Source organism: Monomorium pharaonis, chromosome 1 (assembly GCF_013373865.1).
Source record: "Monomorium pharaonis isolate MP-MQ-018 chromosome 1, ASM1337386v2, whole genome shotgun sequence".
NCBI lineage: Eukaryota > Metazoa > Arthropoda > Insecta > Hymenoptera > Formicidae > Monomorium > Monomorium pharaonis.
In genome coordinates this window covers 17,394,830-17,421,864 of record NC_050467.1, presented here as the reverse complement: position 1 = coordinate 17,421,864, position 27,035 = coordinate 17,394,830, and the positions used below count along the sequence as shown (strand labels likewise).

At 30.3% G+C, this 27,035-nt stretch overlaps 2 protein-coding genes across 5 annotated transcripts; one reads left to right on the top strand and one right to left on the bottom strand.

The window, feature by feature from the left end:
- The first annotated feature begins 43 nt into the window (after positions 1-43).
- On the top strand, positions 44-13,012 carry LOC118644332. 3 transcript variants are annotated; one of them, XM_036283089.1, is made up of 4 exons: positions 44-1,938; positions 2,267-2,325; positions 2,583-2,772; positions 12,390-13,012. In XM_036283089.1, the coding sequence occupies exons 1-4, from the start codon at positions 1,896-1,898 to the stop codon at positions 12,497-12,499; spliced, it is 402 nt and encodes a 133-aa protein (XP_036138982.1). In that variant the 5' UTR covers positions 44-1,895; the 3' UTR covers positions 12,500-13,012. The 3 variants fall into 3 exon arrangements, 2 of the variants coding, with proteins under 2 accessions (XP_036138982.1, XP_036138670.1); XM_036282777.1 differs by having other exon boundaries at positions 2,264-2,325; XR_004962352.1 differs by lacking the exon at positions 12,390-13,012 and having other exon boundaries at positions 45-1,938; positions 2,264-2,325; positions 2,602-2,823.
- On the bottom strand, positions 6,294-17,127 carry LOC105838847 (nose resistant to fluoxetine protein 6-like). 2 transcript variants are annotated; one of them, XM_036287212.1, is made up of 14 exons: positions 17,049-17,127; positions 15,001-15,268; positions 10,713-10,957; positions 10,451-10,644; positions 10,181-10,284; positions 9,025-9,249; positions 8,739-8,949; positions 8,390-8,555; positions 8,237-8,316; positions 8,035-8,130; positions 7,842-7,971; positions 7,507-7,684; positions 7,252-7,394; positions 6,294-7,178 (listed from the first exon to the last, which is right to left on the bottom strand). In XM_036287212.1, the coding sequence occupies exons 2-14, from the start codon at positions 15,215-15,217 to the stop codon at positions 7,041-7,043; spliced, it is 2,127 nt and encodes a 708-aa protein (XP_036143105.1). In that variant the 5' UTR covers positions 15,218-15,268; positions 17,049-17,127; the 3' UTR covers positions 6,294-7,040. The 2 variants fall into 2 exon arrangements, with proteins under 2 accessions (XP_036143105.1, XP_036139781.1); XM_036283888.1 differs by lacking the exon at positions 17,049-17,127 and adding an exon at positions 15,625-16,997.
- Positions 17,128-27,035: the final 9,908 nt, after the last annotated feature.

The window sequence follows — 27,035 nt, the reverse complement described above, 5'->3', positions numbered from 1 at the left end:
TGAACGATACATCATGCGTATCATGCGTGAAACGGAACGTACCCCTGTATACAATACCGACCAGAATTATATCACCTTTTTTAAGTATAACCAGGTTTTTTAAGTATAACTTTTGTCAAGGTGCATCGAATACGCTAAAAATTTTATAATAGACACCTAGTAGCAGGTGCATGAAGTGTAATGAGATTTGACAAAATACACCATGATTTTGTAATTTTTTATTAATTTTCTGAAAATTGCACATTTTTGCTATCTTTGTTTTTCGTGTCACGTTCCCAAGCTGTAAGCGATGCCAAACGTTTCGCTACAAAGTACTAGAGTTATACAATATGGATTTGTTGTTTATTTTTAAAGCATTTGTATGTACTTGTTATGATGCGATAAAAATTTATTATTTTAGAGATTTCAAATAAAATGAAAAGTTGTTCCTCCAGTAAGGTATATTTGTATCAAAACATATTATGATATGGTAAAAATCCATGCCCTTTAAAAGTTATGCTTAAAAAACCTAAAGGTGATATAATTTTGGCCGGTACTATATATAATATTTTTACCGTAGTAGACAAACATGCATATATGTATATAAAGAAGCAATGCACGGATTATATAATGTTTGACTGCTGTCAAAGTTTAATCGCAATGATAGTTACTTTCGCAAGACGAAGTAAACGTAGCGAGAGAACCAATCAACATCGCGGAAAACTGTCAACAATAAAATTAGTTATAAGGCTTTTTTAAGAGAGGATTATTAATTATTAATCGTATTTCTTACAGATGTCACTAATAAAAGGATTTAATCATTTTTTACTCATACAAAGCGATCATGTGATGATAGAGATCATGCATTATCAATATGCAGTATATATTAATATTTTATCGGAGACTGTCACAGATAAGTTTTAAAGTTATCTAATGTTGAATTCATATACTGAACAAAGGCGACTTACATATGTATATGACATATCTGAAATGAAAAATTTACAATTCGGACTTTGCGATATGTCTACTCATAGGGCACACAGAGGAAAAATAAAAACAATTTTCTTATATAAATTATATAAACTCAAGCTTTTGATTGAATCTAGTTAGAATTCGATCGGTTTAGCCGTTATTGAAATGCGATAATCGCAAGTCGCGTACTCGCGTGTAATACTTGGGTAGCCGTAAATCAATTTTGCGCTGCGCGTTAACTTGGCGTGAGACACTATCGCGTCTTTTGATTATACCTCCATTCCGTCATCAAGCACTAAAGATGAGAAAAGTTGAAATGTTTGTAACATGTATTTAATTTAATTACATTAAACAATAAACACAATTGAAAATTGTTAAATTATTGTTGCTTTTGTTCACTGATAATCACGTTGACTTTTCGCATGGCCCAATTTTTTGCACATTTTATAATTTTAAGAAGTTATTCAAAATATAGTTTTTTTTAAATTAAATGTATCAGTTTTGTCATTTGTTATTGAAGGACGCAATACTAAATTTCTTATTGAGGGTAGCGATGGTAAATATGCATATGTGTATACATGTACATAAAAAAAGTCAAATTATATAACGTGAACTTTATTGCACAAATGTCGTTAAAATTCTATTTTATTGTACTGAGAAAAACTTACAAAAAAATTACCGTGCTTAAAACTATAAAATCGAATGCAATGTCTTTTTTAGTGTAAATTTATAAAAAAATAAAAAAATTTTTTGTTTATTGTACGTAAAAATGTCTGTCATTATTTCTAGAGTTCAAATGTTTATGATCCGAGCATGACCTCGTAAAAAATCGCATGTGCGAGTGAGTTGGGTACTAAAGTGAAATAAAAACATTTCTCAAAACGATCAGACGTTCGTCGACTGCCATTGTAATCTATTCGCAAATGAGATGAGAAATAAGATAAATGAGTCAAATGTTTCTGAAAAGCATGTTTGTGCATAATCCAGGTATTTATTTTATTGCTTCAATTAAAATAGAAAAATTCTGAAATGAGTATATATCTAAATAAAACTTATATGTATCTTTAAAAAAAGACGAACAAATTACAAACATATACATATTTAATATTGCCTGTATGAGCACTAGATGTTCGCGTGTATAATTAATTACTTAAATTTACAATAATCAGGATATATTGCACGATAAATTTGTCAGTCTTAAAACAGTTTGTCGGTGGAATATGTATAGGAGAAGGTAGTATTATGGCCATTCGTATTATCTTAGTTATTAGCTAACGAATTTTAGTAATTATTTATGGAATAATTCGTTTAGCAGTCAGCCGTTATGAAGTGGCGTTAATACGAAAATACACAATAGTCAACGTTTTTTATAAGGTATTTTTAGTTTCGAGCATTTTAAAATTTTTTTAAGGTACATTTTAACATTTAATTACACATACTTTCTCATTTAGGAAAATTAACGAATCGTTATCTTACCTCCTTTGTTATCTTATCCACTTTGTCATCATATCCTCTTTTCTCTTATATGATATAATACAAATTTTTATGCTTAGATATTTTTAAAATTTTTATGTTAATTCTTTGAAAATATGCAGCATAATGGTTATAATTTACGACGGCAATTAATGCAGGATATTTTATTACAAAAAGATGAAAGTAACGATTTCGACGATGCTAATTCGGATGTCGATGAAGATGATTATATGTTCGAAGAATCGTACGTAAGCGATTCGGAGCAATTTGAAGATACCGATGACGAAATGGGCAGTGATTTTGAAAATGCAACGTTGGATCAGCGCATTCTAACATTGCGTGTACGCGGTAGTACTTTTTAATAATAAAAATATAATAAATTTGATTTTTTTATAAAAATATCTGTTTTTATGTATACTAAAATACTCCATGTTTAATCTGTAAAGCAAATACTCTTTTTTAAAAAATATTTGAAGACTTAATTTTTGTCTTAACGTACAAGACTTGAACAATAGAAGTTGAAATGTTTAGCTAAAAATATTGAAAATTAAAAAAGTTGTGATTTATTTTGTAAAAACTTTTTTTTTAATATTGCAAGAGATTCAAGAATTTCTTTGGTACTAATGTTTTCAGATTTTTGTGCAGAATTCAAGAATTATTTTAGATATTAACGTTTTTAGATTTTTGCTCAAAAAATATTAGAATATATTTTTCAAACATTCAAGTTTATCTATAAATTTACTTGTTATCTTATTTTTGATAATTTCATAAATACAGTTATTTAAAAATGACGATGGGTGGTTACCATCCATCGTCATTTTTAAACAGCTAGTTACCACCTAGCGTAATTTCGAAAAAAAAGTGTGACCTTAAAGAATTAATTAGAATTTTATCTCTTAAGTACAAATAAGTCACCAAACATTTATTAAAATGAAAATAAATATTGACTGTTACAAGTCCAATAAGTATGTCACATAAATAACTAGTATAATTCTCAATAAATCTCTACAACATTATCTTATTATCTGTAATAAAAAACAATTTTCATTACAGAAGAGAAATAAAAAAACAAGTGATGAAAGAATATTCTAAATTTTACTCGCTAAAAGAATCCAATGTAAAATATATGCTGTGGATTACAATTATTCCACACATATTTAAAAATTTTAAGCAGTGAAGGCTTGGTATTGTTTCAGCATCTAATTTTGTACTAAACATTTTTGTCGTATTTGTATAAGCGGAGAAACGTATTACTATTTTTCCAATTACACTTTTCCAATGCAAAGACGAATTTAATTTTATTTCTTTTCTTCTAGACACGTCTTTGATACCTAAATCATATTTTGAAACTTTTAGTAATACATTATAAAAATGAAAGTGTTTAAAATTAAAAATAATATTAAATAACAGAACTTTATTTATGTACATATGTACTTACGTACATACATACCCAAACAGCACACAACATCCAATGGACATCTGAATTTTATTCTTATTTTGTCTAAATATTCATGGATGTGATACAAAAACAATTTTAAACGTTTAAAATATATTCATATTTGAGTATTTTAAACATGTTCATTTTACGTACGTTGGAAAAAAATTTTTGCCTAAAAAAATTTTTGTGTAAAATAATTGCTAACTCTTTTTCATATGTAATAGAAATGATAACATGTATGAGAAAAACATTTTCTTGAGAAATGGTCTAGATCAAGTTCAAAATTTTCCGAGCTCACTTTAGCGATATCATCTTTCTGTTACCTTGATAAAGCGAGATAAGAAGTAAACAAAAAGGATAGAAGCGTCTCTTAACGTTAAGAAATATAAAAATTGTATTAAAATTATCTAAATTTTTAAAAATAGGATCTTTAATTTTTATTGCATATTGTAATTGACATAAAAACGTCAAAACAATGACGAGGTTTTTTAATTGTTTGTTTGGTGGAGTGTTTGTTTTCTAAGAGGGCGTATATGTTTGGAGCCACAGAAAAGAAGGCATTTTTCATAAATTTTCTTCAGAGTTGAGAAACAAACTATAAAAATGGAACTTTTTGCATAATAAAGTACACCGTTTGTAGTTTTTATACAAATTTTATTACAATGGTTTTGTTGAAAAATTTATTCGCTCCACTGTCGTGTAGTCAACCGTGCATATTTCCACAGTGACAATGATTTTTCTTTCCCTGTTCAACAAGAATACAAAAACCAAACGCAATTTATACAATTTGAATTCTTTTAATTTTTTTTTAACAAACGAAAATAAAATGTTTTGTCATTCTAACTTCAAAGGATCACCACTTTGTTTAAAATTTGAATTTTAAAAATTGGATCGACAACGACAAGGAAAGTTTTTTTTCTTTAAAATGCCTTTTGGTTTTTGTATTTTGGTTGAACAGGAAAGCAGAAATCATTATCACAGTAGAAACATGTGCGATTGACTACACGACAGTGGAACGGGGAAATTTTTCAACAAAATTATTGTAATAAAATTTGTATGAAAATTACAAAAGTGTACTTTATTATGCAAAAATTTCTATTTTTATAGTTTGCTTCTTGGCTCTGAAAAAAATTAATGAAAAAATGACTTTTTTGTGGTTTCAAACATATATGCCCTTTTACCGAAATTTGAAGTTAATTTGTTAGTAATTACTTTTAATCATTACAACGTTTTTTTTATTATAAAATATTAAAAAATGGTAGAGACATGACACTGTCTGTTTGAAAGGTTATAACGCGCCTTGTCAAATAGTGTAACTTCTAAACTTTATTGGTGTGAAACAAAAGACGTAAAAATTTTTTAAATATTAACATTTATACGGTGTGCGTAAAAAAATTGAAAATTGAAAAAGTCGCACGCTTTTAAAAAGAATTTTAATTTTACACGAAATTTTTGTTATACTTTCTAATGAAAAAAATCTATTTTTAAATAATTATTTATAACCTCAAGGTTCAAGGACAAAGTAATATTCTTATCTAAATATGTGTAAAATTTTATTGGTATCGGTCAAACAATTTTTGAGTTATTGGTTACACCGATTTCAAAAATACAATTTTGAGAAAAACGCGTTTGAAGTAGCGAGAAGTAAAAAACTCATGATTTCAATAACTTACCAACTAGTCTGCGATTCCAGGGCTATACAATAGTCTTTCAGCTTTCTCATAAAGGTGATTTTCTTTCAAAAGTTGCTTCCTATAACATGCTTTACGAGCCTCTTTGGTCTTTATAAGCTCCTTTCGAACTACTCGATGCTCGTCGATGTTGTCGACATACATTTTGTTTTGCTTCTTAATAATAATGTCTCGACTCATGGTTCGTAAAATAGAAGCATATCCTTCATTAAACAAACCGGCTGCCATATATGCTGTAATTTCTACAATTTTCAACCCAAAATGCAGGTGCAAAGCGCCAAACGGTCAAATTAAAACTTTTGTAAACAGGAAAAACACATAAACACTTCTACCGAAACATTTGCTCTACCCAAATGGTAGAGGTGGCTCTACCCAAAAGACAAATCTCCCTACTCCGAGCGCTCAATTATACCTGTAGTGCGCTCCGGCACCAAGCGGGAATGAATCACGTTCACATGCTATAACATCAGAAGAACTTCAAGTTTCGCTTTAGAACTTTGGAATCATATTCTTGAGATGTTGTACTAACATTTTATGAGAGAAAAAATTTCGATATTCTTGAACGTTCTAAAGGTTCTAAAGGTATTTCCACGTTTAACGGATTAATATAGAGCTTAAATTCATAACTATAACTACATTATCATCTAGCGATGGTAAAATATTTTTTAACCATTCGAGAAATGTGTCGCCATTTATTTCGTCGTAATAATCTTTGTTCTTCATCTTTTTTTTTTTTTTAATTCAAAACATAAAAGTCCGCCAGGAACGAAAGCAGTATTGCAAATACGCAGAAAAATTAATCGTTTGCCTTTATCACTTAATTGAATTAGTTGACTCTGTAGTCAATCTTCAGAGAAATGAATCATTCTCGAATTTGATAGCTTTATTCGCCCAAACTTTTTTTTTAACATCACTATTTTAACATTTTAACATCACCAGCGTTAACCTAAATTTTGTCCGGATAATAAATTTGCTGATATTTTAATAAAATTATGTTAATAAATATAATAATTTTATAAAGATGATATTGTTGCGTCCGTTAGATCCGTTTATCTGTGTTGACCGATTGATATAGTAATTTTGGCAGTAGTCTCGTCAGCTAACAAGAGCTTAACAAAATAAAACAACAAAGTTGAAGCCTGGTCGCCAGCAACGACGAACGCTCTTGTTACTGTTATCTCAATTAAAAAAAATTCTGTGGGTTCTTAAAAGTGGAGGAATTTGTTTTGTTTCCGCCCGTAATCGCGTGCAACAATATATTCGGGACTAAAATAACATGTATTTTGTTTCTTATGACAACTGTTTTTTATTTCCTTTAATTTTTTATTCCATAATTTATATCTACAATAATTTTTTGAAAATATAACATATTTTTAATCTTAAAATATTTGTTTTAAAGTTTTCTTTCTAAAACGTACATTTGAAATACTTAAATAATTCTAAACTTCTAGCATATGACATAGTACCTTGTATATTTGTATGTAAAATTACAATACTTTCCTATGCACCCTATTACGATGTTGTATAAACATTCGTATTAACGAGTTACAAGGTATTTCTACTGTCAAAGACAATATATAAGCACAAAAGTAACTGATCGTAATGTAACCAAAACTTAGAACAACCTGGACACAAAAGCCAAATAAAATTAATACATTTGTTTATTAATATTCACATTCTTAATATTTATATACTTACAAAAGACAGAAATTCAAAAGAAATTGATGTTTCACTATAATACCTAATCGACCGTATGACGACAGGATGTATAAGATAAGCGCAATACGTGAGTCTGCTAAGAGGAATCCACACTTTAAGTGTTAATAACTTGTTAACAATGCCTACACAAAGATAAATATATAAATTGTATATGTAGTGCGTGTGTTACGCATTAAATATATATGCATATATTGTTTTGATAAGATAAATTTACCTATTAATAAATAAACAAACCTCCGTGTTTAGTAGAACACGCTATTACAATCCATGCTATACCTATGGTCCAAAATGTTTTATGAAAAGCAACATAAATGGCAACAGTTAAATCGGATTCGATTTGCTTGTAAAATAACACGAAAATGTTACAAGCGCTGGCAAAACAAAAGATGCACCAACACAGAATTACAATTTCCTAAAATTAATGTGCCAAGTTATTATAATACGTTTTTATTTATACATTTCTATATTAAATATTAATTAATAGTAAAAATTAATAAACAATTATTTCATTTTATAACTATTTAAATATTTATTCCTATTTAATACGTTCAACAAAAATAATACTTAACTCTTTTTAAGAGCAAATTACGATTTAATTTTATTAAAGTATAACCTGCAATTATTCCAACAATGTATGAATTTATTCTCGTCCATGGTGGAATGTATAAAATATCTTGGAGTCTATACGTTTCATTAAGTCTGTAACAATAAAAAGTTCTTTTAAGCAATTTCTCGGTAAAAAAAGATGTTTTAATAACTTACGTTGGTACATATGTATAAATGTATGAAATATAACCGCTAACAATGGTGGAGCCTATTAAAAGTGTACCCAATGTTATAACAGCAGCGTAAAAGTACCTATAATTTATAATATATATTCATTTAAATATACTCAAAAGACACATTGATCGTAATACGGCATAAAACACACACATGTATCCATTACTATTTACAGACTACTTACATAGTCGATAAAATTAATATTGCCACAGCGATTACAAAAAATTGCATGTCATTAGCTAGATACCAACTCCAACTCATGCACTGTAATAAAAATTTCAGAAAGTTTTAGATTTAAACATATTATTAAGCTAATTTTAATTGAACATGTTTATACCATTGCGTCAATACCAAAGAAATTATTTATGTACAATAGATTTCTCCACCAATACTTCGCGCAGGTTTCATGTGACCTCTCGTATATATAAATCTGTGATACTTTGTCAAACCAAGCGGTACTTAATTGTAATATTCCTAACACCATCACGTATGTCGGTGTCAATCTTAACAAAATTTTAATTATTAGTACGCAAAAAAAGAGCAATTGTTTACTCATATATTAGGATTATAAAATTTACTTTAAAACTTTACATACATACGTACATATCACAGACGTAAACTTTTATTTCACTGATTAATACAATAATTTTATTTTATATTGACTTTGTTATTTAAAAAAAACATACCGAAAAAATCTTCTTATTATATAGATAGAGAATTCAGTTAATTTCTTTCTGCATCGAATCGGTTTAAAGAGTACATTCTTTTTCAGATACAAATAAGTCACCAAACATCCACTTGAAAAAAAGAAAGTTTCGACTGGACTTAGGAATGTAATAAATGGATCAATTAAATAACCAGTACTCTCAATAAATCTCAATAACACTATCTTATTATCTGAATAAAAAGAAATTTTCATTGTATGAGACAAATGAAAAGCAAGAGATGAAAAATATTTTAAATTGTACTCACCGATAGAATCTAATGCATAATACATGCTGTGACACATTATTATGAAACACATATTTAGAAATTTTAAACCATGAATGACCATTATCTCATCATCTAATTTTATATTAAATATTTTTCTCGTATTTGTGTAAGCGGAGAAACACATTAATATATTTCCAATTATACTTTTCCAATGCGAGGATGAATTTAATTTTGTTTCTCTTTCTTTAGAAACGTCTTTGATACCTAAATCATATTTTGAAACCTTTAGTAAAATACATTAACATAAAATTAAAAAGATTTAAGGTTAAAAATAATATTAATTAAAAGAAATTTATATATATACGTACAAATGTATGTATATAAATACAGCACACAATATCCTTTGGACACCCGGTTTTAGTCTTTATTTTGTCCAAATGTCCGTGGAATATATACAAATGTTTTAAGAACATACATTATTTAAAGTTTAAAATACATTCATATCTGAATGATTTAGGGCCAGTTGTGTCAATTCCTTGATAAAGGACGATGTTAGAAATTGACAATTTTTGGTCCCATGTGCAAACGTATTGTTGGATGTTTTAAATACGTATGAAATGTCCACTATGTACACTTTTTTAATATGTTTTTAAAACATCTGTGTGTTGCTTAGATACATATATGCATACATACATACAAACATACATACATACATACATACATACATGCATACATACATACGTACATACATACATACATACATACATACATACATACATACATACATACATACATACATACATACATACATGCATACATACATACATACATATATACATACTACATATATACATAGATACATATACCTATTTAAAAAAATAGAGAACACTTTTTGTATGTCGAAAATTTAGGCTTCAATCTTCAAATGAAACACAGCAAAAAATCATCGCAGAAACAAAATCCAAAAAGCGTTTTAAAAGTTGAAAATTCTTCTTTTAATTGCTTTTTGGCGATTTTATTTATCTTTTACCAACATGGCACAATGATAAAACTTGGTTTGTTGAAATAAAAAATTTTAATGCTTACTGCGCTGCATCTGACGTGAATAAACTTATAGGGAATTTCTATTATTTGGATCTTGTAGAGAGATCTTTCAAATAAAAACATAAGAAGATTTTTTTTATAGTACACTTACCGTCATCGATTTCGTTCTGTTCATTATTTTTTACATTTTTTTGATACACCAGTATATCATATATTGTTCCGATTGTTGTCATGAAACAAAGCCCTAAAAATGCACTGTAAGTAAAATAATTGTTTACTTATTTTTTATATTCTCTAAAAAAAGATACAAAAGTTTTATAATAATATTTCATTTTATTGTTACTTAATATTATATACTATTATATATAGTATTATGTTACAGTATTATGAAATAATTATAATTTTCTTCCCCGAGACATACCAAATAAAAATTAATGCACTTTTGGATAGCCACTTGTCATTGTTTTCTAGATCTTTAACTTGAATTAGATAAAGATCCACAAAATAAAGGTTGTGCATTAAGATGCTTTTATCATGTAATATTCTTTGCAAAATAAAACTTAGATTATTTACAGAACACGATGCTGGCAGACAGAGTCCTAGTGTTACTAAGTCCTAAGTTAAAACAATATGCCAAAGTATTCTTTTATTTTTTTTATCACATAATAATTTCATAAACTTACCTCGTCAAATATATTTACGTGATATTGAAAAGTACTATTGTGTTTAAAATAAGCGACAAAGTAATTTATTTTGAAAGGCGGAAATTCTTGTTGCGGATCACGATACTGCTTATCATTTATTATTTTCTGTGGTGAAATCATTAGAGGACTTCTATTCATCGTATCGAGACATTGAATACGACTGCCTAACCAATAATTATTTCCATAAAGAAAACCTGGTTTAATTCCACCACTGGAATCTAAAACTGAGAATAAAAATTAGAATGTCGTTATTTACTTAAAACAAATAAATTCTAGCGTTTACTTCTTATTGTAGTTCTTATAATGTTTCTACTCTTAATATTTCCATTAATATCAAGGGGTAACGCGTCGGTTATGCTAAGCAGCTAAATTATAAAAATAAGATTAAGGACTATTGCGAAAATAGAATTGCAAAAATTCGCAATTCCTAAATGTTTGCATTTCATTAAATATCACTTTATCAATATACATCTTGTGTAGCTTGTTTCTTGATTTTATTTTTATAATGTAACTTCCATTAATTACGTGGAAAAATACGAGAAATGATTTTTGTATAGTATCTTGCTATATAAAAATTGCTAAACGTTTGTTAATTGTTACGGGAGAAATTGGTTCGAAATATAAGATAATTAGGTTAATTAGAATTAGATTTATTTTGTATTAGAGTAAGAAACATATTATTCGAGTGAGAGATTTCCTTTGTTAGATTATTTTTTGTTTGTAAATAATAGTTTTCCCTAGTTGTAAGCGTGTTGCGTTAATTAAATCGTGGATTTACTTGACGTATGTACATAGCGTGTGTACGGAATAGAATAGTTAACTTATTGTTAATATAGATGCGTTACGAGAGAACGATTGGATGGTGAATGCGGGAGAGCTGTGAGAAGCAATGCATTGTAAAGGCGTGAAGGAGAGATAGTGTTCACGGTTTCAAAAGACATTTTTGATGATTGACAAGCAAGCTGTCCGATGTCTCTTGGCACGAGTCGCATGGACCTCGATCGTGGGTTTAATAAACTCGGTGGTGAACGTCGAAAGATGTGCACGGGGACCCCAAGGGGGGAACCTGGGGCCGTTCAGGCTACAGAGACATCGGCGGCGCGACTCACAAAAAACGAAGGAAGGGTAGAAAAGTCGAGAAAATTGACCGACATCCCCTCCTCCACGCCTAAAAACACCGTCAGGCTTGAGAGTGTGTGTGAACCGAGAGAGGGGATATTGCGTTAGCAAATCGGACGAGCCCTTGCGTGGGACGTGGCGATTTTCGGGGACAGATTCTCGAGGATTGCGGTCAAAGAAAGTACGATCCTCAAGAACGTAATCTGAGAACGTCTCTGTTAGTAAGCGCTGTCTTATAAAGTCAATTATTAAAATCGCTTGTTTTTTCCTGCCCATAACATTAATATTGTCTTAAAAATAATTGCTTTTATATGCTAATATATTATATAAACATATTCTATTATTTTTATAATAATTATTTATATTAATACACCATGTAAAAATAAGTTATAGATGGTAATAATAAACGTCCAAAATTAAATTTGAGAATATTATTTATTGATTCAATGAGCAACTTTGAAAAAAATATTAGGCAATCTCAATTTACTATGGGTATATATTTAAGGTGTAATATTTTTAATTGTTTTTCGATAATAGGAGCAAGTAAAAACAGTCGACACGTCTTAAAGAACACAAGCATTCTGTATCGTCGAAACCTTCCGTTAAGGAGAAGTCTCGGGATTTCGTTTTCGGGTGATGGTAAATAAACACACTGAAAAAAAAACTTGGTTATAATAATCCAGCCTGGTTCAAATTACCCAAAACCTTAGTGAAATAGTTTCAATTAAACGTAAGGTAATTATAACAAAATAATGGTCTTATAATGAAATGTTTTTAATTATTACCAAACGTTTTGTTATTATTATTACATTTGTTTATAACAATCAAATATTTTAACAATATCATTACTAAATGCATTTTACAGATTTACCAAGAATTTTTTTTTTTTAGTGCAATGCGTGTAGTTTGGAGGTCATGGATAAACATTTATTACTCGAAGGGGAAAAGCTTTGTCACGATAAAAACCTCTTTAATTGTTGTATAATGAGATTGTTTTGATTATTGTACAAATATGAATATAATGAATCGTGTGATCGGATTGGACCACGTGTGGTGTGGTAATGAGATCCCGCGCACGCTTGTGTTACGTCCAGCCTTATAGGATTTTACTCTTTATTCGGTAGGAAGGATATTTTGGGAAGAATGGTTAAGGCAGGGAAGAACGTAACAAAACGTGTAGAATTCCCGTAGGCACACAGTTTAAGAGAGGGTATGTGCCTCGGGTCGAACGCACTTTTTATGACTCAAAAATATAGGTCAACGTGCCGATAGGGCCGCTATAACCCGTTTCGAGTCGTACGTCCGTCGGTCCAAGTTTCGAGTCAACGAATTGAATCGCTTTAACTCGGGATTGGACCAGATGCAGTCTTTGTTCGGGATAGGCGAGGTCGTTATTAATTAAAATAAATGATAAGGTTTCACATAAAATTAACAAAAGTATTTATTCTAATAACAAATAAAAATGAAAATAAAAAGAAATACAAATAAACGATGAAGTCGTGGTTTGACAATTTGTAATAACGGTATAATCGAAATTAAAATGCATAGTAAGTATGTATATAGTTGTACAAATATTAAATAAGTATATAGTGGGCGGAGAAAGGGAAACAAAGAGATTTTTGTTTTTTAATTCTACAGTATTAACGGTAAACGCGGAGCAAAGAAATAGACAAAGGGTTTATTAAATGGTTAGATGGGGTAAACATAGATGTTTGAAATTGTAAGAGGATTAAGAATAACGTAGGAGAGATTGGGATGGAACATATCTAGGAATAAGTAAGAGAAACAGGAGGAGCGAGGACGTTTCGAGGATCACACGGGGGTTTCTTGAGATTGTGGTATGGTGTCAGGATATCTGAGGATCACACAAGGGTTCCTCAGGGTCGTGGTATGGTGATGGGATATCTGAGATTCGCACACTGGAGCCTCAGGTTTGTGTGAGTCTGAGGGAATTATTTATAAATAATAGGAGGGTGACCTAAAGAATTAAAAATGGAAGGGAGCAAATGAGTAACGTAAAAACAAAAGAAATTATAATTGTGGGACTTACTCATTGTTGGTTCTCGAGCAAATTTGTCGGAATCGAATAGATTTCTTGACCGGATGGAACGGCACTAAAGTTTACTTGCGCACTGATTCTACATGATTACTAACTAACCATCTCTAAAAACGTAACTCTAAAACCTTAAACGTAACTGAACTCACAACTAACTACTCTCAACTAACTGATTATTACTCTCCATTACTATTACTGACTGCTAAACTCTTATTACTGCTACTCTCATTACTGACTGTTACTATTACTCACGACATTATATATACTGACTATTACTATTCTTCATTGTCTTCAAGATTTGGTAATATATATATAGAGACTTACAAGGGGAGGATCCAAATGTAGGTGGTTCAAATATTCTAATTGGTAGGATTCTTTTTCAGGATTGTGTGGTGGGTAAATTCTAAGTTTTCTTATTGGAGAAATAGTTTTTCCTCTTTGACCAATCATACGTTGAGTACTCTGTCAAAAGTTTCTCTGTTTCCTCCCACATTCTTTCAATTTTATCGAAGGGATCCGACCTATCGCGTAGGTTATCTTCCCTTTGGGTTTAAGAGATAAATAATTTTTTTCTATTGTGCTAGACGTGCTACGGTATGGATTGCAGATGGAGGAAACGGTTATTTATTTTTTGCTTATGTTTAGATACTTTATTGCTCATTTTTTTGTGAGGAAACGTGAAACTTTGCTTAGATCCCATGTTTGTTTTTGAATTTCTATCTTCAGATTTTATTATTTGTTGATTCAATATTCAAAAGGAGTCGGAATTATCTACTTGGTCGTTTCGTCCATCTATGTTTGTCATTACGTTTCTAACAGACTAATCCTAGATGCATAAAAAATTATCGGAGACCGTTGAAACGGAATTTCTTTTGTAAATTATTAGTTTTTCTGACGAAGGGAAATCGTGGAGTCTGCCGGACGTAACACTTGTATGATATAATTTCACGATCGCTGCAGTTGCGTGAGATCGACTCACCGTATAGTCCGGCGCGTGTGTATTTAATAACGATTGCTGTAGCTTTACTGGTCTAACTATTAATGTGTTAATAAGATAATATCAATACAATTATAATTACGAAATTTACTTACTTCTTAAACTCCACAATAATCGTCGATTAACAGCATCTCGAAAGTTCTGCAATTCTTTTCCGCATGTTGTTGAGTTCAAAAGGTCGGCTTTTGAAGCAATGGCATAAGCTGGTGATATTTGAATAAGACCATCATTAAATTCTTGAGTTTGTACAGAAACACAGAATAATACAACTAAGCAGATGCACCAAGTAAATTGAAACTGACGGTGCAACATCTTAGATCTTTTGTCTGCAGCTATTTTTATTTCTTCAATACCGGTAAATATCTGTATAATAATAAAATTAATTTGGAAAAAACCAAACTTATTTTTATTATAATAGAATAGCATTTATGGGAACGTTGAGAGTCAAAATGCACAAAAAAACTTTTGAACAGAAATCAGGACGTGACAGATTTTAGCTTTTTAACGCAAACATTAATATTACAATATTAAAAATTGTAAATGTAATATAATATTAAAATGTAATATATATAAATTTTAATGCAATATACAACAGCATTGCATGTTATTTCAACATTAGCAAAATCTCCACATTTATGCCAAAGTATGTTCATAATGATATTGCATATAAAATTAAAAATTACATATGTTTTGTGTTACAGTGAATTTCACGAGATTACCTTTATGAATCTCTGGATCGTGATTCTACGCGAGGCCTTATCCATTTTTATTCTTTCACGATATCACGTGCGGCGAGCTACAGACACGTTCTTTAACTCATTTCCGCCCAATCGTCCATTTCTGGACATTTGCGTATCTTGTCAGACTTTACGAGAAAGAAATCTCATAAATACATTTGTAGTGTTAAAAAGGGTTGCTCTTTCCATTTCTGACATTGATAAAGATGGAATTCAAATTGAAATCTGAAACAAGCATCTTCGAAAACCTTGTTATTTTTTCCGATACTTTAATCCCCACCCCCTAAATACGTGTAGTATCAAAAAATTACAAAATTGTGCCGTTTTCATTCTCGAAGTTTTTGAAGATGCTCGTTTCAAATTTCGATTTGAATTCCATTTGTATCTCTTGTTTGGGAGTAGAATTATACAAGAATTAGGGGTGAGGATGAAGAGGGGTGAAAATGTAAAAAATGTTTTACGATGTTATCTTATAGTTTTTCAGACTTAAAAAAAATTCTCTCAACAAGAATTACGATTGTAATATTGAGAAAACCGTTAGATTTACTTTCATCCCCATTATAGCCCATATTTTAATTTTACCGAGGGTTCTGTGTTAAAACTAATATCACAAATGGAAAGAGCAATTCTTTTTACCACTAGAAAAGTATTTATGGAATTTTTTTCTCATGAGGTTTGACCAAGATACACAAGTGTCCAAAAATGTACGGTTGGACGGAAATAGGTTAAGTGAAGTAGGGGGAATGGAGAGCTACACACGCGACCGAAGGGCGCTGATGATTGAAGACCCCCGAAATTGCTCGAGAATGGACAGGCAGAAACGATTACGTTGAAACGCGCAACATATCAAATAAAAAGTGAACAAATTATTGTACAACATACTTGACAACGTTAAGTTACTATGTTAGTGAATATCAGCAATGTTGTAGCAATGACTTTTTGCTTACTGCATATGTTCTGATTTTGGACATTGACCTAATTTATACCGTATGTTTAGTCCGCGTCCTATACACTATACTCGATCCAATTCAATAGGTCACAACGATGTAAACACAATCCCTGACCCATTTTAGGCCATACAACATAACGCGTATAAACAGTTTATTAGTAGCCTACTTTAGGTCGGGGTACAGGTTAGGACATAGGTCAGGTCGCGCTGTGTAAACTATGCTATTGTGTGCTGTCTGCGACAGCACCCAAAAAGATTCAAGAACTGGTTTATCTTATTATATGTGTACATAATTGGCATTTTAATTCATGCTTTATTTGTTTTCCTGTTTTCCGTATAGTACTATGTTAATTGCATTACATATAATAATAATTTAACGTACTTTTACAATTTCAATAATATCAAAGTAAAGAAGGACAAGAAGAAACAGTAATACAAGTTAAAAACAGATACTTACATGTTCACGAAAAGACAATACTTAATGTTATAATACAGTATCTAACAAACTTGTTTACATTATCGAACTACGAGTTAAAAAGACAGCTTCTTGTTATTATAGACGTTTATATACATTTTGCACACTGGTGAATAAATTTACCATGCAAAATATATATTAACTACTTCGTCGGCATTGACGTTATATGGCGCGGAAAATACGTGTGCCCCAGGGGGCATTGACGCCATACCCAGTGAAAAATAGTACATCAAATCGACATCGATTTGAAATCGAAATCATCATTTCGATGTGATTCGACGTTGAATTGATGTCGAATTCATCGTTTTTCGCTGGGGTATGGCGCACATCGTTTATTTTTTAATTGGCTGGATCGATTTGCATGAAAATTGATATCCAAAGGTTTTTTGTGTCGCTGAATATGAATCCAAGGTCCAAACTCCAAAATTCAAAATGGTGGACCCAAAATGGCGGACCCAATATAATCAAAATTTTCTTATTGTTATAAAAGCTGGTATTTTTGGGGCTTTTTGGATCGAGTACGTATCCAAGGTCAAAACTCCAAAATTCAAAACGGCGGACCCAAAATAAACTTAAATTTAGCAATTCAAAAATCCCTGTATTATGAATTTTATCCAAATAAATTATATTAAAATATTTTCGGTCCGCCATATTAAATCCGCCATTTTGAATTTTAAAATTCTGATGTCTGATTCGTAATTAGCGACCCCGAAAGCTTTTAGATACAAAGTATTTTTGAATTGTGATTACTTTTTTTTCTTGCCCACAGCGGTACGAACAGTGAAATTTCGCCTGCCGACAAAGTAATTAATATGCATTAGTCAGAACTATTTTTCTTTATATTATTTTTAACACTGATTAAACTGATTGATCTTTGGGCAAAGGCCATCTTAGTAATAACTATTTTTAAATATAATTTTATTGCTTAAATTGATATGAAAAAAGTATATGCGCACACTTGCGCCTGCAAAGATAAAATTATCTCCATTTTTATATTAGGCATCACGGTACTATTTTAACTCTTACAATACCGTACACATACCTACATATGTTACTTTTGTTAATACATTTATGCTTTATATTGTGTAATATGTTGCGTATTAAGATTAATCCATTTTTATGTTCTAATTTAAGATAGTTATTGAACGTGGCAAGATTATAGAAATAACACAACACTACTACTAATTCTAACGTAAAGGTGATATAATTTTGGCCGGTACTATACATAACATATTTTTATTCTAATAAACATACATGCATATATGTATATAAAGAAGCAATGCACGGATTATATAATGTTTGACTGCTGTCAAAGTTCAATCGCAATGATAGTTACTTTCGCAAGACGAAGTAAACGTAGCGAGAGAACCAATCAACATCGCAAAAAACTGTCAACAATAAAATTATTTATACGGCTTTTTTAAGAGAGGATTATTAATTATTAATCGTATTACTTATGGATGTAATGATAAAAGTATTTAATCATTTTTTACTCATACAAAGCGATCATGTGATGATAGAGATTTATCAATATGCAGTATATATCAATATTTTATCGCAGACTGTCACAGATATATGTATATGACGTATCTGAAATGAAAAATTTACAATTCGGACTTTGCGATATGTCTACTCGTAGGGCACACAGAGGAAAAATAAAAACAATTTTCTTTTATAAATTATATAAACTCAAGCTTTTGATTAAATTTAGTTAGAATTCGATCGATTTAGCCGTTATTGAGATGCGATAATCGCAAGTCGCGTATTCGCGTGTAATACTTGGGTAGATCAATTTTGCGCTGCGCATTATTGCAAGCTGCTTAGCGCGAGACACTACCGCGTCTTTTGATTATACTTCCATTCCGTCATCAAGCACTAAAGATGAGAAAAGTTGAAACGTTTGTAACACATGTATTTAATTTAATTAAATTGTAACATAATTGAAAATTGTTAAATTATTGTTCTTTTTGTTCACTGATAATTGCGCTGACTTTTCATGGCCCAATTTTTTGCACATTTTATAATTTCAAGAAGTCTTAAAAAATATAGTTCTTATGCCATTGCTTCAATAGCGTAGGCGCGCTGACTGGAGTGGCGGAAGACCGCTACACTAGGGTTCAAATGTTTATGATCCGAGCATGACCTCATAAAAAATCGCATGTGCGAGTGAGTTGGGTACTAAAGTGAAATAAAAACAATTCTCAAAACGATCAGACGTTCGTCGATTGCCATTGTAATCTATTCGCAAATGAGATGAGAAATAAGATAAATGAGTCAAATGTTTCTGAAAAGCATGTTTGTGCATAATCCAGGTATTTATTTTATTGCTTTAGTTAAAATAGAAAAATTCTGAAATGAGTATATATCTAAATAAAACTTACATGTATCTTTAAAAAAAGAACGAATTACAAACATATATATATTTAATATTGTTTGTATAAGCACTAGATGTTCGCGTGTATAATTAATTACTTAAATTTACAATGATCAGGATATATTGCACGATAAATTTGTTAGTCTTAAAACAGTTTGTCGGTGGAATATGTATAGGAGAAAGTAGTATTATGGCCATTCGTATTATCTTAGTTATTAGCTAACGAATTTTAGTAATTATTTATGGAATAATTCGTTAAGCAGCCAGCTGTTATGAAGTGGCGTTAATACGAAAATATAAAATAGTCAACGTTTGTTATAATAAGGTATTTTTAGTTTCAAGCACTTTAAAATTTTTTTAAGGTACCTTTTAACATTTAATTACACATACTTTCTCATTTAGGAAAATTAGCGAATTGTTATCTTACCTATTTCGTTATCTTATCCACTTTATCATTTTATTCTTTTTTCTCTTATATGATATAATACAAATTTTTATGCTTAGAATTTTTTTAAAGTTTTATGTTAATTTATTCTTTGAAAATATGCAGCATAATAGTCTATAATTTACGACGGCAATTAATGCAGGATATTTTATTACAAAAAGATGAAAGTAACGATTTCGACGATGCTAATTCGGATGTCGATGAAGATGATTATATGTTCGAAGAATCGTACGTAAGCGATTCGGAGCAATTTGAAGATACCGATGACGAAATGGGCAGTGATTTTGAAAATGCAACGTTGGATCAGCGCATTCTAACATCGCGTGTACGTGGTAGTACTTTTTTAATGATAAAAATATAATAAATTTGATTTTTCTATGAAAATACCTGTTTTTATGTATACTAAAATACTCCATGTTCAATCTGTAAAGCAAATACTCTTTTTAAAAAAATGTTTAAAGACTTAATTTTTTCTTTGACGTACAAGACTTGAACAATAGAAGTTGAAATGTTCAGCTAAAAATATTGAAAATTAAAAAAGTTGTGATTTATTTTGTAAAAACTTTTTTTTGAATATTGTAAAATTCAAGAATTTCTTTGGTACTAATGTTTTCAGATTTTTGTGCAGAATTCAAGAATTATTTTAGGTATTAACGTTTTTAAATTTTTGCTAAAAAAATATTAGAATATATTTTTCAAACATTCAAGTTTATCTATAAATTTACTTGTTATCTTATTTTTGATAATTTCATAAATACAGTTATTTAAAAATGATGATGGGTGGTTACCATCCATCGTCATTTTTAAACAGCTGGTTACCACCTAGCGTAATTTCGAAAAAAAAAGTGTGACCTTAAAGAATTAATTAGAATTTTATCTCTTAAGTACAAATAATAATCAAACAAGTACAAAATAATCACCAAACATTTATTAAAAAGAAAATAAATATTGACTGTTACAAGTCCAATAAGTATGTCACATAAATAACTAGTATAATTCTCAATAAATCTCTACAACATTATCTTATTATCTGTAATAAAAAACAATTTTCATTACAGGAGAGAAATAAAAAAACAAGTGATGAAAGAATATTCTAAATTTTACTCGCTAAAAGAATCCAATGTAAAATATATGCTGTGGATTACAATTATTCCACACATATTTAAAAATTTTAAACAGTGAAGGCTTGGTATTGTTTTAGCATCTAATTTTGTACTAAATATTTTTGTCGTATTTGTATAAGCGGAGAAACGTATTAATATTTTTCCAATTACACTTTTCCAATGCAAAGACGAATTTAATTTTATTTTCTTTCCTCTAGACACGTCTTTGATACCTAAATCATATTTTGAAACTTTTAGTAATACATTATGAAAATGAAAGGGTTTAAAATTAAAAATAATATTAAATAAGAGAAATTTATTTATATACATATGTACTTACGTACATACATACCCAAACAGCACACAACATCCAATGGACATCTGAATTTTATTCTTATTTTGTCTAAATATTCATGGAAGTGATACAAAAACAATTTTAGACGTTTAAAATATATTCATATTTGGGTGTTTTAAACATGTTCATTTTACGTACGTTGGAAAAAAAATTTTTGCCTAAAAAAATTTTTGTGTAAAATAATTGCTTTTTCATATGTAATAGAAATGATAACATATATGAGAAAAACATTTTCTTGAGAAATGGCCTAGATCAAGTTCAAAATTTTCCGAGCTCACTTTAGCGGTATCATCTTTCTGTTACCTTGATAAAACGAGATAAGAAGTAAACAAAAAGGATAGAAGCGTCTCTTAACGTTAAATAATATAAAAATTGTATGGTTGGAAACTGCTCCCACATGGAGAAGCTTCCGTGGTTCAGATTTGGTGGGTGAGGAAAAATAAAGAAAAATGATGCAGTTTTGAGCGAAAGGGATTAACCTTTATTAGCTCTAGGGGAAAAGCCGTTTAAGGCATAAAAACCCCTTATGATTACAATAAAATCGTGTATATATAAATGAAAACTATGAATTAACTCGATTGACGTTTAGTTTACAACAATAGTTATTGAATGCATCTTGCTCCCATTGTTTCAAGGAAATATACGTATGTCGCTCCCATTGTTTCAGGGAAATAACGTGTGTGGTTCTTATTGTTTCAGAGAATTATAAAAACGCCGCGGGACCCTGTATGCACGTTTATGATAAGGAGGCTCGGCTCCTTAAAATGTTTCCCAGAGAACATTATGACGTCTTAAAGACGTCTAAAAGACGTCTTATATTTCTATAAGACGTCTTATAAAACTATCAGAAAGACGTCTTTTAGACGACTTTAAGACGTCTTATGACCCGATTTAAGACGTTTTTAAGACGTCTAAAAGACGTCTAATTTTTTTTATTTATGACGTTTTTGAGACGTCTTATATAAAAATTATTTTAGACATCCCTGGCGAAAAAATTTCTACAAAATTCTAAAAAACTACAAAAATTTACAAAAGTATTCCAATTCTGGCATTTTTTTGTAGTTTTTACAGAAAAATGCTAAATTTGAAACACACTTTTGTAAATTTTTGTAGTTTTTTAGAATTTTGTAGAAAATTTTTCCACCAAGGATTCCAAAAGCTAGGTTTATTATTTTTTATTTTTTATTATTTTAAACAAAATACTTTATATTTATATTTCATTATTTTTATTTTATTATTAAGATAAGTTTTTTTATAAATAAAAAATTTTATATTATATATTTCAATTTTATTTCATGTTTTCGTGATTGGAAATTACAGAATTTTACAGAGATACTGGATTCAGTCACATATTTTACAGCAACTTAAGCGCAACACTATTATCGTCCGGTTTATTAATTGTCAAAAACTGTTGTCAGAAATGTTGTCAGAAAGGTTAATTATTTCCAATAACAGCCTACACACGCGATACGTACGAGAGTTAAAAAGTTGTGTTGTATTAACGTATCCACACTCGGCTGCGTTACACAGCAAACCGGGACAAAACGTCCCAACACACACGCGATACGTGCAAGAGTTCAAAAATTGATACGGGATAAGCACGTCGATCGACTTGATCGCATCACACGGCAGATTTGGTTATGTGCGTCATTCGACGTCTTAAAAACGTCTTTCTCAGACGTCGTAAAGACGTCTAAATGGCGTCTCAAAGAATATGTCTTAAAAAGACGTATTTTAGACGTCTTAAGAGAGACGTCTAAAATAAGACGATTTTAAGACGTCATAAAGACGTCTTTTAATAAAGTCTCAAAGACGTCTCTTTTAAGACGTCTTAAAAATGTCTTTTAGACATGCGTGTTGTCTGGGTTATTATTACGTTCACGATTACATTACGCGGTTGATATCGCGAAGGCTTCGATTGTTACGTTAATAATTGGCAAGTTTGAATTCGTTTCGCACTGGTTCGAGATGCTCAAGGTGCCATTTCATGGGCGTCAATTGACGCGCGTCAAGACGATTTGTGACGTCATGTTAGTTTCTGCGTCGACGCTGAAGAAGTTCGAATTTTCTAACTTCTATAGTGTCAAACCAGCGTCCAATCGTCGCGTGTAATAAACAACGCCAGTTACAAAACTGACGCGTGGAAACTTTTGCGCGTCAGAATTGGTCAGAATAGTTCAGAATATTGGCGTCAACTGACACCCATGAAAAAGCACCTTTACTTGTACAAGTATAAGAAAGAAGTGTCGCAATTAACGAAAATGAGTCTCGTCTCCAGAGCTCCCCCGCTCTATCCGCTATTCCCTCTCCTGCCCTGTGAAGGGCCGAAGCGTCACATCTCAAAAACATGCTATTATTTGACTTGATTTTTCATGTTTCTACGGAGCAAAAATTGTATTAAAATTATCTAAATTTTTAAAAATAGGATTTTTAATTTTTATTGCAGATTCTTGTAATTGACATAAAAACGTCAAAACCATGTGAGGTTTTTCACTTGTTTGTTTGATGGAGTGTTTGTTTTCTAAGAAAGAATATATGTTTGGAGCCACAGAAAAGAAGGCATTTTTCATGAATTTTTTTCAGAGTCAAAAAACAAACTATAAAAATGGAACTTTTTGCATAATAAAATACACCGTTTGTAGTTCTTATACAAATTTTATTACAATGGTTTTGTTGAAAAATTTATTTGCTCCACTGTCGTCAACCGTGCATATTTCCACAGTGACAATGATTTCTCCTTCCCTGTTCAACAAAAATACAAAAACCAAACGCCATCTTAAAGAAGAATAACTTTCCTTGTTGTCGTACCCGATTTATAAAATTTGAATTTTTTAAATTTTTTTTTAACAAACAAAAATAAAATTTTTTGCCATTCTAACTTTAAAGGATCACCATTTTGTTTAAAATTTGAATTTTAAAAATTGTATACGACAAGGAAAGTTATTTTTCTTTAAGGTGCCGTTTGGTTTTTGTATTTTAGTTGAACAGGGAAGCAGAAATCTTTACCACATTAAAAACATGTGCAATTGACTACACGACAGTGGAACGGATGAATTTTTCAATAAAATTATTGTAATAAAATTTGTATGAAAATTACAAAAGGTGTACTTTATTATGTAAAAATACTCATTTTTATAGTTTGCTTCTTGGCTCTAAAAAAAATTTAAGAAAAAATGCCTTTTTTTGTAGTTCTAAACATACATGCTCTTTTAACGAAATTTGAAGTTAATTTAGTAGTAATTTATTAATTGTACAAAATATATTGATAAATTAATATCTGTATAATAATATTGAAACGATACAGAACTTTAAGATCAAAATTTGCAGAATAATTCTATTAATTTGTTAGTATATTTTGTGCAATTAATAAATTGTTAACAAATTAACTTGCACAAATCAAATTGCATTAAACAAAAACAAACACGCTACTTATTCTTTTTTTATTCTGTAAATAATCAGACTAAATCTAATTTTGGTCCGTTTACTGCGGGGGGAAATATCATTAGGCGATTACAAATAATTCAATTTTTATGAATTTTTTTGCAAAAAAAACGGTTCGTCTTACATTTTTTAAACTTTGGGTACTATTTATTTATAAGTTACTTATAATTATCACAACGTTTTCTTTTATTATAAAATATTTAAAAATGGTGAAGACATGGCACTGTCTGTTGGAAAGGTTATAACGCGCCTTGTCAAATAGTGTAACCACAGTTTAATCATACCCAGTTGCGACAGTGAGCCGTCTGACTTGTAATCAAATTTTAGTGCGCATGTGCGAATGCGTACATCTAACGACATGGCTACGGCCACGATATTTTAAATAATCTTAATCTGTTTCAATCTACATATGTACATATTTACAAAATATACAAGTATGTCGAAATTTACATAAATTTATGTGTGGATGCATTTTAATAATGGAGTGTATGCATTGAATCGTAGTGCTGATGTACATCTAACAATATGGCGGTATATCACGTGACTGAGAACAACTACATTAAAGCTGCCAACACTTACTGTCGCAACTGGGTATGGTTAGTTTGTGGTGTAACTTCTAAATTTTATTGATCTGAAACAAAAGACGTAAACATTTTTTAAATATTAACATTTATACGGTGTGCGTAAAAAAATTAAAAATTGAAAAAGTCGCACGCTTTTAAAAAGAATTTAAATTTTACACGAAATTTTTGTTATACTTTCTAATGAAAAACATATTTTTTAAAATAATTATTTAAAACCTCAAGGTTTAAGGACAAAGTAATATTCTTATCTAAATATGTGTAAAATTTCATTGGGATCGGTCAAACAGTTTTTGAGTTATTGGTTACACCGATTTCGAAAATACAATTTTGAGAAAAACGCGTTTGAAGTAGCGAGAAATAAAAAATTCATGCTTTCAATATCTTACCAACTAGTCTGCGATTCCAGGGCTATGCAATAGTCTTTCAGCTTTCTCATAAAGCTGATTTTCTTCCAAAAGTTGCTCTCTACGTGCTTTACGAGCCTCTTTGGTCGTTATAAGCTCCTTTCGAACTACTCGATGCTCGTCGATGTTGTCGACATAGATTTTGGTTTGCTTTCTAATAATAATGTCTCGAGTACTCATGGTTCGTAAAATAGAAACATATCCTTTATTAAACAACCCGGCTGCCATATATGCTGTAATTTCTACAATTTTCAGCCCAAAATGCAGGTGCTTCGAAGCAAAGCGCCAAACGGTCGAATTAAAACTTTTGTAAACAGGAAAAATTGCTCTACCCAAATGGTAGAAGGTACAAGGAGGGGATTGCAAAAGACAAATCTCCCTACTCCAAGCGCTCAATTATACATGTGGTGCGCCCCGTCACCAAGCGGGAATAAATCACGTTCACATGCTATAACATCAGAAGGGCTTCAAGTTTCGCTTTAGAACTTTGGAATCATATTCTTGAGATGTTGTACTAACATTTTATGGGAGAAAAAATTTTGATATTCTTGAAGGTTCTAAAGGTTCTAAATGTATTTCCACGTTTAACGGATTGATATAGAGCTTAAATTCATAACTATAACTACATTATCATCTAGCGATGGTAAAATATTTTTTAACCATTCGAGAAATGTGTCGCCATTTATTTCGTCGTAATAATCTTTGTTCTTCAACTCTATTTTTTTTCTATTTAAAACATAAAAGTCCGCCGGGAACGAAAGTAGTATTGCAAATACGCAGAAAAATTAATCGTTTGCCTTTATCACTTAATTGAATTAGTTGACTCTGTAGTCAATCTTCAGAGAAATGAATCGTCTCGAATTTGATAGCTTTATTCGCCCAAACTTTTTTTTTAACATCACCATTTTAACATTTTAACATCACCAGCGTTAACCTAAATTTTGTCCGGATAATAAGTTTGCCGATATTTTAATAAAATTATGTTAATAAATATAATAATTTTATAAAGATGATATTGTTGCGTCCGTTAGATCCGTTCATCTGTGTTGACCGATTGATATAGTAATTTTGGCAGAAGTCTCGTCAGCTAACAAGAGCTTAACAAAATAAAACAACAAAGTTGAAGCCTGGTCGCCAACAACGACGAACGCCCTTGTTACTGTTATTTGAATTAAAAAAAATTCTGTGGGTTCTTAAAAGTGAAGGAATTTGTTTTGTTTCCGCCCGTAATCGCGCGCAACAATATATTCGGGATTAAAATAA